Genomic DNA, 12905 nt, shown 5'->3' on the forward strand with positions numbered 1-12905 from the left:
GATTGATCTGGCGACCTTCCTTCTACATGCAGAGCAGATGCTCTGCCTCTGAGCCTAGTCCTCAAAGCACAAATCTTTTCCTGCCTCGCTCTCCCAACCCACGGCTTGTCCGAGGGGGTTCTGATGTCAAGGGAGGGTTTACGAAGTGCTGGGGTGCTGCTGAAACGAAGGCGCCTCTTGATCTACCTCCCTGGGAATTCTGCACGCCTCGCTGAACCCGCCTCTCCCTGGGTCACCCCCTCCTCCTCGTTCCTTTGCTTGGAATCATGAATCGACAGGCTCATTTCTCTTTTCAGAAGTGTGTGCTGACTTCAGATTTCCCCCTCACCTTGAAAGGGCCTGAGTTCCTTGCATGGCTTCGCCTAAATATAGCTGGGTCTGGGCTCCCTGACTAATATGGAGCGGGACGAGACCCTGACCTCCTTGACTCAGCCTTACAGTCCTATTCAGAGTGACTATAGTGTCCTAGACTCACTTAGCAATGCGTGACCAAAGGCATTTTCTGCAAGCGACCAGATGCAGGCACTTTCCCTTCCTTTTAGCCTCTCTCTGAGCTCTTCTGGGTTACGTCTCCAGTTGAGCGTCTCGCTTTTTAATTTGCCTGAAGGGGCCGAACTGGCAGGTGGGATCATAGTTGCCCCTCTCACATTTTGTAATGCAACCTTGCATATCCAGCCCCCAAAAGATCCTCTCCACGTTTAGGTTAGTTTTGTCTTGCCTGGGTAGGGTTTTGAGATGGGGGCTTTCCTGGTCGCCTTTGGAGAGCAAAAATGGTCTCCAGCAAACCATGCAGAGAAAGAAAGTGGGGGGGGGGAGAGAGAAACTTGTAATTTATGTTTGTTCACACCAAAAAATCCAAGTTGCAGGAAAGGAGATTTCAAGTAAAAGTTAGGAGGAACTTCCTGATAGTAGTATCTGTTGGGCAGTGGAGCAGCCTCCTTTGGTGGGGGGTAGACTCTTCTTCCTTGGAGGTTTTTAAGCAGAGGTTGGATGTGCACTTGTCAGGGATTCTTTAGCTGTGATTCCTGCATTGTGCAGGGGGTTGGAATAAATGACCTTTGGGGGTCCCTTCCAGCTCTATGATTCTATGCTAAGCTCTTTGATGTGTCCTAAATGTTACAGGGAGGATAGACTGGTACAAATGTTGGGATTTTGTGACTTTTGCTGGGAGCATCATCATACCAGGTCAACCCGCTTGCCAGTCCACCCTGCTGTTGCCCATTGCAGACTCCACCAACCTGGCTCCGTGCTGATGTTTTGAACCCCTCACCAGGCTCAGCTAGCAGAGGCTGGGGCTGGTGGCATCTGGAGGGCACCAAGGTGCCTCTCCTGGTATGCCCCACAGAGGAACCTACGGTCTGCAAATAAAAACATCCTGAAGGTCCCAGGCCTCAGAGAGGTTAGGCTGGCCTCAACTAGAGCCAGGGCTTTCTCGGCTGCGGCTCCAATCTGGTGGAACGCTCTGTCACAAGAGACTAGGGCCCTGCGGGACCTGACATCTTTCCGCAGGGCCTGCAAGACAGAGTTGTTCCACCAGGCCTTTGGTTAGGGTGCAGCCTGACTCCCTCCTCTGGCAACCTGCACAGAATTTTGCTCAACGGTTGCCATTAATTTGATTGTAATTAATTTTTATAATGAAATGTTTTTAGAATGTTGGATTATTTGTTTGATTATTTGATTGTTGTTAGCCGCCCTGAGCCCGGCTTCGGCTGGGGAGGGCGGGATATAAATAAAATTTATGATGATGATGATGATGATGATGATGATGATGATGATGATGATGCCTGGGTGTTCTGGCTGGCAGGGGCTCTTCCTGGTCCTGGGCAGAGAAGGGTCTTTCCAGACGTACGGAGGCTGCCTGCTGCAACTCTGCACGAGTCATTGCTCTCTAAGCCTTGCCTCTTGCTACTCTCTCTCCTCTGAGTTGGGGAACTTTACCATGTTTGGTGTGATGGCAGCATTCAGAGTGGCCTGCTCTCAAAGCTTCCTGTTGCATGAGTCGCTCTCATGAGCACCCAGATCTGTGATTCACAAAGAAATGCAGAGACAGGCTTTTTCTCTCCACACATGCAGTTCTTCCTTGACTCCCATGTTGTTGGGTTTCAGGTGCCAGTTGAAACAGGAAAGTTTCATAAATAAGAAGTGCATATTCTTTCTGTTTTGATTGGTTTGCTGCAAAAAAAATTAAGAGTATGTACATATTTTTAGCACTCTTACTGAATTCTGTTGGTATGTTTTATGTACCTTATTCCTCGGCACTTCTGAGGAATACCAATAAATAAAAAAATAGCTTCTGCTGAAGATGTATTTTGTTTAAGGAGACTTCGCCTAAGGTGTGTTCCAGTCATTTGCAAAATCTTAGCTGTACAACTGTAGGAGAGACTCTTTTTTTTAGTGTTTGTAGAGATAGCTTTAATTGTTTTTAGATTTTAAAAATTAATTTTAACTCATATGCCACTTTGCTAAAGGTAGCATGGATCTTGTACCTATACAGTTAACGGCATGTCTTCTGGTAGCAGCTTGATTCATAATTGCTCAGGGCTTCATGCCATACCCTAGATAACTGCTTCAAGCGGGTTATATTCATTTCTATCTCAAAGAAGTTGGCATGTAATATATGAGCAGCTCAGGGGTCACACTGATGACTCTTCTGATTCCACCTCTATTTTGGGTTTATTTAATGTATGGCACTGCAGTCACACAGGTGGCAAATCCCTTTGAAATATGAATATATTTGGTGTCATCTAGGAACAGGCAAGACCTTTGTCTGTCTCTTTCTTTCTTTGTACAAAGTTGTGTTTTTAATACCCCATTTATAATTGTATCCATTTCATTAGCACATGATTTTATATTTTAGCTTTGTTATCAAAATATCTTTGTGTCAAACTTACTTGGTTGTTGATGTTGGTTTTTCTCTTCTGTGTTTTTAAAAACTGATTCATATATTTGAAAACAACCCATTTCCTGGTGCATGGGTGAAGCCTCCCCCCCCCCCAATGTTTGTGAAAAGGTCGTGTGCTTCTGGGTGCTTGCTCAATGTCACCATTGTTTATTTGTGTGCTGCCTTTCCATAGTTAAACCCATGGTCAAGGCGGCTTGCAACATGAAAAGATTTACATAGTTATACAAACAGGACAAAAGCACCGTATTTTTTTGCTCTATAAGACTCACTTTTCCCCTCCTAAAAAGTAAGGGGAAATGTGTGTGTGTGTTATGGAGTGAATGCAGGCTGTGCAGCTATTCCAGAAGCCAGAACAGCAAGAGGGATTGCTGCTTTCACTGCGCAGCGATCCCTCTTGCTGTTCTGGCTTCTGAGATTCAGAATTTTTCCCCCCTTCTTTTCCTCCTCCAAAAACTAGGTGCGTCTTGTGGTCTGGTGCGTCTTATAGAGCGAAAAATATGGTAGCCAACAGCAAACAAAAAAAAAACATATCAAAACAGATACAACAAAATTAAACAATCCCCACATAAGTCATAATAAGTTCTAAGAATAAAGATACAAAGATAATGATAGCAGCAAAATGTACATATCAAAAATTTAATCTTGACTGCAACAAAAATCCCTCAGCAATATTTGTGTGTCTGTATTGCAGAAATAACTTCCCCTGGAGCTTTTCCACCTGGAGTCAGCAAGCAGGCTTTGGTTCAGGCCAGTGGCAGACATTTGTTGCATAACCAGACCGTATCTCTGTGGGTTTTTTTGTATGTTGATAAGATTTATTATTGCTCTCCTGCCTGCCAGTGCCTGGGTGTGTCCAGGTTGCCAGTCAAAATAGCTTTCTCAACTCTGGCCAGCTGTATGAACTTAAGGTCTGCCTCGCTATGAGGCAGCTTTGGGGGCATGTATGTATTGTGCTGGATCAATCCGTCTTGATGCAAAATGATGAGCTTGTGTGTGACAATGTACCTTTTATCAATTTTATAGCACTTTATTCTCTTTGTGCAATATCCAGTCCCTAGAGCACCTTTCCCCTTCCTGATGCACTTGTGCAGATGTCTTGTGGCTGCAGCCGATGAGAATTATAGCCCACAGCACCTGGAGTGCGGCAGGTTAATATTAATAATAATAATAATAATAATAATAATAATAATAATAATAATAATAATAATAATAATAATAAATAATAATAATTTATTATTTATACCCCGCCCATCTGGCTGGGCTTCCCCAGCCACTCTGGGCGGCTTCCAAAAGAATATTAAAATACTATAATACATCAAATGTTAAAAGCTTCCCGAAACAGGGCTGCCTTCAGATGTCTTCTAAAAACCTGGTAGTTGTTGTTCTCTTTGACATCTGGTGGGAGGACATTTCACAGGGTGGGTGCCACTACCGAGAAGGCCCTTTGCCTGGTTCCCTGTAACTTGGCTTCTCGCAGTGAGGGAACCGCCAGAAGGCCCTCGGCGCTGGACCTCAGTGTCCAGGCAGAACGATGGGGGTGGAGACGCTCCTTCAGGTTGGCAGAGGGTGTGTCGTACCCAGCCCTGGGGCTTCAATGAAAGCCTATTTTCTCTCTGCGTGTGCTGCGACCACCTTGTTTGTTGGCAAGTTAGCACAGCTGCCCCTGCAACCCACCCCATTGCCTTGTGGGTTTTCGAGGCACCTGCGGTCGTGCAGATGTTTGCATCAAGCAGCTGTGAGCCGGCGTGACTTTCCCACGCTTGGCGGGGCTGGACTTCCTTTCTCGGAAGGCTCCACTTCCCTGTTCTTTTTCTCCCCAGCTCCGTAATGACGCGTGCGGCGTCTTTCTCTTCCCCTTCTCCCCCCGCCTCTTGCCCCATCAGCTCCTAGGCTGCTAGCTCTCTCTCTCACTGTGTGCTCAGAGCTGTGTTTACCCTGCAAAGGCAGCTGAAATTCTATGCCCAGAAGACGAAAGAAAAAAACAACACTTTGTGACCTGCATGGATCATGGAAAAATGAAGCAAGTTCCTCTCCTTTCTCTGCACCAATAACCTACTTATGTACACAGGCGCATAGGAAGCTGCCTTATGCTGAGTCAGACCTCCCGGTCCAGCGAGCTCAGGATTGCCAGCACTGCTTAGCAGCAAATCTCCAGTCTTTTCTCGGGTCCCACCTGGAGATGCCAATGGGGAGTGAATCTTCTGCATGCAAATCAGATGCTGTACTCCACATGGTTCTGATTAAAGGGCTGATTTAAACAGGAATGTAGGAAGCCGGCTTATGTGGAGACGGACCAAGAATCTAGTCCTCATGTTTCTTAAAGAAAGAAATGGAACCTTCTTATACTAAGACCACTGCTGCATTTAGCTCAGAGTGTGTGTGTGTGTGTGTGTGTGTGTGTGTGTGTGTATATATATATATATATATATACACACACACACACACACACACTGAGCTATATATACTCACATATATATATGTGTGTGTGTGTATACATAAGGTAAAGGTACCCCTGCCCGTACGGGCCAGTCTTGACAGACTCTAGGGTTGTGCGCCCATCTCACTCAAGAGGCCGAGGGCCAGCGCTGTCCGGACACACTTCCGGGTCACGTGGCCAGCGTGACAAAGCTGCATCTGGCGAGCCAGCACAGCACACGGAAACGCTGCTTACCTTCCCGCCAGTAAGCGGTCCCTATTTATCTACTTGCACCCGGGGGTGCTTTCGAACTGCTAGGTTGGCAGGCGCTGGGACCGAGCAACGGGAGCGCAGCCTGCCGTGGGGATTCGAACCGCCGACCTTTCGATCGGCAAGCCCTAGGCGCTGAGGCTTTTACCCACAGCGCCACCCGCATCCCACGTGTGTATACATACATACACATACACACACACACACACACACACACACACACACACACACACAGAGGCACCCCTCTCACCTTTTTGGATTTCACCAGGCTTTATATTTCATTTATTCATTCAACTTCTTAGCTGCTTTTTTACCATCAGATCCCAGGGCGGGTTGCAGAAACGCAGTTCTAAAACCACCACGAAACAAGAAAAGCATGTAAACTTTTTTTAAAAAAAGTTTCATATTTAAAAACAATTCCATCTATATAAAACCAGCACAGACGTTTAGAAACAAAAGTTTAGAAACGTGTGCAAAGTAGTTCCCATGAGAGATGCAGGCTGGGATAAAGGTTACTACTTAAACGGCTACTTGAAAGAGGAAGGTCTTTGAACTGCGCTGAAAAGAAGACAGGGAGAGCTTGCAAGCTTTCTAAGCACATCATCAGGGCTAGAAACTTGGTGAAAGTGCAAAAAAGAGAGCCTGTGGTGTGAAGGGCGGGACGAGTCCTCCAACCAGTGCAACATCCTGTTTTTGTGGATTTGCAGCCGTTCATATACATGCCTCCTGTGCAAACTTTCCTTTTGAGCAATAAGCAATCTGTGCCAGTGTTCACCTGGGGCTTATCTCTGAAGCTGATACGTGGCGTGCTCAGATTTGCATAGCCGATGCAAAGGTGTGCGTTCTGCTTCACCTGTCTCCAGGCGAGCTACGAGGCTGGGTTGTATTTCTGCAACTCTGCCCCATAATAATGTGCTTTGGGTCTCCTTCCTTGTCCCTCCCGTTTTGGGTTCCTGTTTTTGTATTGAAGACAATTGCTGCTTTTCTGTTCATTCTGTTTGTCTTCATTTGACCTTCTCGGGTCTTCTCACCTCCCGCCTCTGGTTATGCACGAATAATCTGTTTTTCCACATTCTTAAGAGCAAAACTTAGCCTCTCCAATAGGGCTTTCTTTAGAGACTGTGTACTGGTTAGCCTTTTGAACGTTTTCTGATAAGAAACCACCCAGTTCTGAAGTTGGCAAGGAGATCTGGAAGGGATAAATTGTGTGTGTGTGTGTGTGTGTGTGTGTGTGTGTGTGTGTTGCATTGAGATGCATTGCAGAGCAGCAGCAAAAGGAGGCCTCTGCCCCAAGGAACTCCCAGTCTAACTTTTGGCTGCACAGAAGGTGAGAGAGGGAGGAAGGAAGGAGAGAGGTCTGGAGCAAATGTGAACAAAAACTTGGGGCTGGAGATGAGACTCTGAGCTTTGCAGAAGATGCAGATTTTGAAGAAGAGAAGCATCAAATTAGGGTAGGGAGCCAACAGGTGGACCAGCTGCTGTGCATGCCACCTGGGAGCAGAGCCCAAAAAACTCTGGTCTGGGGATCCACCTCTTACCAGCACTGCAAAATTGTTACCTGTTTAAAGCAGGGGGGCTGATGGGAACTGTAGTCCTAAACATCCAGAATGGGGCAGATTGAGAAAGGCCAGTTTAGAAGCTGATGTGGATCACCCTGAAAGAAATCCCACTTGGTTTGGCCCTCTCTTCTCTGTCTCTCTATAAGTTATGCTAGGCAAGATTCCTCGCTGGAACTCAAGAGCTCCTCACCTGGAGATGGGGTTCAGGTGCGCCGGATTGTGGGCTTCGTGCCCAGAGCTTTTGAGAAGCCGTGGCTCGATAACATCCGGGGTGGGGTGGGGCAGTGTTTATTCCGTGACGTGGGAAGCAGAATGCTTAGATAAGGTCATAAATGTTCATGATTCAGCCACAATAATGAAAGGTGATTCATGGCCCGTGGCACCGTTGTTAGCCGGCCTCTGCTTTTGACATGTTACTGGTCCTGTGTTTTTCTTACAAGTTGCTTAAAGGGTGCATAAGAAGATCAGAAGTGAGCCTGACTCCTGGATCAGGCCAGAGGGGGAACATCTAGTGCAGTTCCCTGTGGCTGACCAGAAGCTAGATTTGGCCACCCCCACCCCTAGTTTAGAAAGATGCAAAGAGTCATTAGCCGTTGGGACTCACTTCCACAAGATGTGGTGGTGATCATTAGCTTTGAAAGGTTGATTAGGGAAAGGGTCTATCAGTGGCTACTAAATGGCACTGCCATGCCATTGCTAGTAACACATTTCTGTCTCTCAGTCCCTATAATTCCTATTAATAAAAAAATTCACCTCACGTACTTTTGAAGCTGTGTGTTTCCTGTTCCTGAACTTCCTAAGGGTCCTAAAAGTATTTCTTCTGGAGCTGCTCCGCTGCACTTTTCCATCAGATGATTTTCTGGGCAGCTCCCAACAGATTGCAGTAATGCAAAAACAAAACAAAGAGCCTTTCCTTCCAGGCATTTGTCCAGGAAGCGTTTGCAAAGTTGGCCTGCTCTTTATCTAATTCCCCTCCTCTCAGAATAAAAATAAATAAATTTTATAGGTTTCTTTTTGCAGCAGGCTGGGCGCTTTAATTAAACTTCCCTTTCTTTAAATAAACCCCACTGAAGATGCCAAATCGACTTGCCCGGTTCATTAAACATGAGAAGGAAAAGGGGGGGAGGCAGGAGGAGAGGTTCCTGGTCTCTCTCTTGGGAGCGTTTAAATGTTGGCCGAGTTGAGTTTTTTCTCTCTCTCTCTTTTTAAAGCATGGGAGACCTTTTGGCAGCGCCGGGGTGAGTCTGGATCGCTTAGCACCGTGGTTTCTGATTGACCCCTTTTTTAAATAAAAAAAACACAACACAAAGCAAAACAGCAACAACTTTGTGTGTGCGAGAGAGAGAGAGAGAGAGAGAGAGCGTGGGCCCCGGCTTCTGCGGAAGAGTGAGACTTCTAACCACAGGCAGGGCAGCTGTGATGGATTTCTCAACGGATTGCAGATGTCTTTTCAAATAAAAATAGGGCATTTGAGAAACCAGCCACCTTAAATGTCTGGGTGGCTTTTGTTTTGCGTGTTTGTGTGTGTGTGTGTGTGTGTGTGTGTGTGTGTGTGTGTGTTTGTTTGTTTTAAAGAACCATTTCCGAAAGGCAGGCTGCTGCTGCTGCTGCTGCTACTTCAGAACATTTGCAGAGCTGCCTGGGCATCAAAATCCCCATCACTGGCACGTGGCCTCTGAATGGCATTTACTGAGGACCCTCGGTGGCAAGAGTTACTGCTGCTGGCCTGCTTCCCATTTGGGCACTGCAAGAGCAGGATTCCCCTGCGCAGAGAGGGAGATATTTCCCCCCCCTTGTTCTCCCCCTCTAAAACTAGGTGCGTCTTGTAGTCCGGTGTGTCCTATAGAGCAAAAAATACAGTATGTGCAAGAGAGTCTCATTGTGGTCCTTCCTCTCCACCCCGAGCCAACCCTGTGTCCCCTTCATGCGCTCAAACCTCACCATGGTCTGACCCCGCATACGGTGAGGCCACTTTTCAGCATATGGGGCCGCCTCTCCTGGTATGCCCTGCGGAGGACCTTAAGGTCCACAAATAACAACACTTTGGAGGTCCTGAGCCTCAAGGAGGTTAGATTGGTTTCAACTAGGGCCAGGGCCTTTTCAGTACTGGCCCCGACATGGTGAAATGCTCTGTCCCAAGAGACTAGGGCCCTGCGGGACTTGACATCTTTCCGCAGGGTCTGCAAGACAGAACTGTTCCGCCTGGCCTTTGGTTTGGACTCAGTCTGACCCTTATGTTTCCTTCCCCTTATGGTCTTGATTTATCGGCTACTATTAAAATGAGGCTGCATTTAAAATTACATGGGGGGTTTTATTCCCCCCTATTATGTTTTTATTGTGATTTTATTGGTGTTAGCCGCCCTGAGCCCAGGGATGGCAGGGTATAATTTTTTTAAAAAAAATATTATTATTCTGTTGTGGGGGGACCTCGTAAATAGCAAGAACATTTGCAACCCTACCTTTCCTCCCCGGGTGCTCAAGGCTGCATATGTCCCCGCCCCTCTGCCTTTTAATAAAACCTCGCAACGACCCTGCGAGGCAGGGGAGACCCAAAGAGAGCGACTGGTGCAAGGTCCACCCAGGGTGGGGGTTGGACCCAGGTCTCTGTGGACCTGCTACTTTGAGCACTGCACAGCACTGCCTTTTCAGGGTGATTGCAGCACTGTGATGACTGTGTGTGTGTAGGGAGGGAACTGGTGATGGAGATTGGGGGGGGCACACGTGAGCCCCACAGCCACTCTGCCCCAAGCCCCCCAGAGTGACAAAAAAAGGAGGGAGGCTGATTTCATGCCCTGTTCTTCCCCCACTTTGATGACAATAGTTCTGTTATTCTATTCCCCCAACGGACTATATATATATGAGGTTTTGTTCCCCTTTTAGCTAATTCTCTCTCTCTCTTTTTCTCTCTTGCAGCATCAGTGAAAGTTTTCTCACGGTAAAAGGTGCCGCCCTCTTCCTCCCGCGTGGAAATGGATCCTCGACCCCCAGGATCAGCCACCGGCGCAACAAGCATGCAGGTAACACCCTCCCCCCTAGTACGATCCTCCCATCCCGGAATCAAAAAGACTCAGGTCTCTCCCTGCGTTTTTTGCCTATTTTGGGCTGCCCAGGAAAATGGCCTCAGGCCGGCCTCCCCCAGCCTGATGTGCTCCAGCTGTTTGGGGTTAGAGTTCCCATCAGCCAAGTGGCTGATGGGAGTTGTAGTCCAAAAGAGCGGGAGGGCACCAGGTTAGGGAAAGGCTTTCTCTAAGCACTTGTATTTTCAGATTTTATATACATCCCACAAGCATACAAAGGAATAATTCAGTACCACTCCTTCAGTAATAAGTGGTGTCGTTTTCCCCTCCACATTGTCAAAAAGTAAGATCCAGCAATATACTTATCTCTTGTAAAGTCTAACCTTCTACTATAATTAACACCCTGAAATTATGCTTTACCCACAAACAAACCATACCCAAGTAATCCTGAAATAAAATTAAAACTCATTATTTTACTTTCTGTAATTATACAGTATAATCATTGTGAACGTTCTGCGTACAGCTCAAGTAAACAGGCTTTTTCAGATGATAGCCTGTTTTGGAACTGTTTACTAAATCGGCGGCGTTTCTTCCTTTAAGACTGTTTCCCCAACCCAGAAAAGGTCATGTGTTAACATTTCGTTTTACTGTTGCAAAACATTATGAGCCTACAACACCTTTCTATAATGCGGGGCGAGGGGAGCCTTAGAGCCAGTGGGGCAGGTTTGTCTGTAAAATTGTTCAGTCGTTAGAGCAGGAGACTCTTAATCTCAGGGTTGTGTGTTTGAGCCCCGTGTTGAGCAAAAAGATTCCTGCATGGCAGGGGGTTGGACTAGATGACCCTCGTGGTCCCTTCCAACTCTGTAATTCCATGATTCTTTGAAATATGGCCCCTGGTGCCTCCCCCAGGACTCTCCCCGTTCATACCCTGCTCTGCACCTTCCTTGGATGCTGTTCCCAGCCTGGAAAGTCTTCCTGAACTGTGGTGGTGCCTCTGTGAGCATTTGCGGCAGCCGCCACCTGAGGCAATTATATCCGTTTGCCTAATGGATGGGCCGGCCCCAGCAAACTGTCCATGATCCAGAATTCCACTCACCCAGGGATGTGGCCGCAGCGGCAGGGTTGTGTGGGGCTGGCTTTGTGGTGAGGAGGAATCCTGGCAGCCTCCGAAAAGAATCTCTCTTTCCTTTGCGGTTTGAAGATGGGGAGGCGGAAGAATCTTGCTGCCTTCCCCATCCTGCAGTTCTCTGCATTGTCATCTGCACGTGCCAGAGGACCAGGGTTCAGGAGGAGGAGGTGGTAGCAAGGCCTTGTAAGCAAAGCTGATATTTGCTGGACCCCTTCTCCATGGGCCTTGAAGCCTGAACATGTAAATGTTTGGGGTTTAGAGGAGAGATTTGTGTTTTGTTCATTTGATTTAATGCTCTCATATCCCACCTTTTTATCCAAGGAGCTCAAGGCAGTGTATACATAGTTCTTCCCCCACTCCTCATTTAACCCCCACAACAACCCTGTGAAGTAGGTTAAGCTGAGAGGTAGTCGCTGGCCCAAGACCACCCAGTGAGAGTTTCATGGCCAAGTGGGGATTTGAGCCTGGTCTTAGGCTGACACTCTAAGCGCTGTACCAAACAGGCTCTGCACCTTGATTCTTCCTTCTCCATCCCAGGTGACCTCCAGCAACACCTCCAAGCAATGTTCATGCTGCTCCGTCCAGAGGACAACATCAGGCTGGTAAGTCTCGCACACATGTCCTTTCCTTGCTCTGTGGCTGACGCCTTAGGGTGCCTTGCTGTAGTAAAGTGCCCTTGGCGTCTCATTCCTCCTCTCTGTGTGCCTCCCCTCTCTTACGGCTCTCACTTGGGAACTTGATACACAGTGCTGATACACACCTCCTTTGAGAGGTGTGGAGCTCAGAATTCAGAACCTTGGGAATCCCTGTTCTTAAAGCTTCATGGTTGAACTCAGCAAACAGGCAGGCATCTTCTCCTGAAACTCTGGGAGCGGTAAATGAACAGAAGGCCCTGGCATTCAAAGCAGGGGAGGGCAGCCAGTGCCCCTCCTGGCCCTTTAGCGTGAACAAAATCAGAACAAATTAATGCAAATAAATACATAAATAACCACGGAGAGTTGGAAGCCGCCAACCTACATCTTCCTGGCAGAGTAGGCATTTGCATACAGAAGACCCTAGGTTGGATTCCTGGCATCTGTGGTTGGAAGGATCTCTGAATCAGGGGGTGGGGCAGACTCCTCCCTGGCCTGAGAGGCTGTGGAGGGCTGCAGTCGGTCAGAGGAGATGCTGCTTGGGCTAGATGAACCCATGTTGTTCATACACAGCTTCCTATGCACTTTTAAGAGGATTAGACAAATTTAGGGCAGGTGCAGGCACCAGTGGCTGCTCGCCATCGTGACTATGTTCTCCCTACAGCGTTTGGGGCCTCTGAGAACCAGTTGAGGGGGCTCTCAAGAGGGGAGAGAGCTGCTCCTGCAAGGCTCAAGTCCTGCTTGCGGGCTTCCCTTTGGGGCATCTAAGTCACCACTGTAAATAATAATAATAATAATAATAATAATAATAATAATAATAATAATAATAATAATAATAGATTTATTATTTATACCCTGCCCATCTGGCTGAATTTCCCCAGCTACTCTGGGCGGCTCCCAATCGAGTGTTAAAAACAATACAGCATTAAATATTAAAAACTTCCCTAAACAGGGCTGCCTTCAGATATCTTTTAAAAATA

The 12905-nt window shown here is 47.3% G+C and overlaps 1 protein-coding gene and 1 long non-coding RNA gene across 6 annotated transcripts in view; one reads left to right on the forward strand and one right to left on the reverse strand.

The window, feature by feature from the left end:
• The window catches only part of SSH2 (slingshot protein phosphatase 2), a 121268-nt gene that overhangs the window by 72839 nt on the left and 35524 nt on the right, over positions 1-12905 (forward strand). For all 5 annotated transcript variants that reach the window (XM_081171952.1, XM_081171951.1, XM_081171948.1 and 2 more), the window contains 2 exons: positions 10061-10164; positions 11831-11895. In XM_081171952.1, coding sequence (XP_081028078.1) covers positions 10061-10164; positions 11831-11895 — 169 coding nt within the window. The remainder of the gene's footprint in view (positions 1-10060; positions 10165-11830; positions 11896-12905) is intronic.
• Positions 1-12905, reverse strand: part of LOC308574409 — a 28742-nt gene that overhangs the window by 5052 nt on the left and 10785 nt on the right. The window lies entirely within an intron of this gene.

Source organism: Podarcis bocagei (genome assembly GCF_964188305.1).
Source record: "Podarcis bocagei genome assembly, chromosome: 15".
NCBI classification, from domain to species: domain Eukaryota; kingdom Metazoa; phylum Chordata; class Lepidosauria; order Squamata; family Lacertidae; genus Podarcis; species Podarcis bocagei.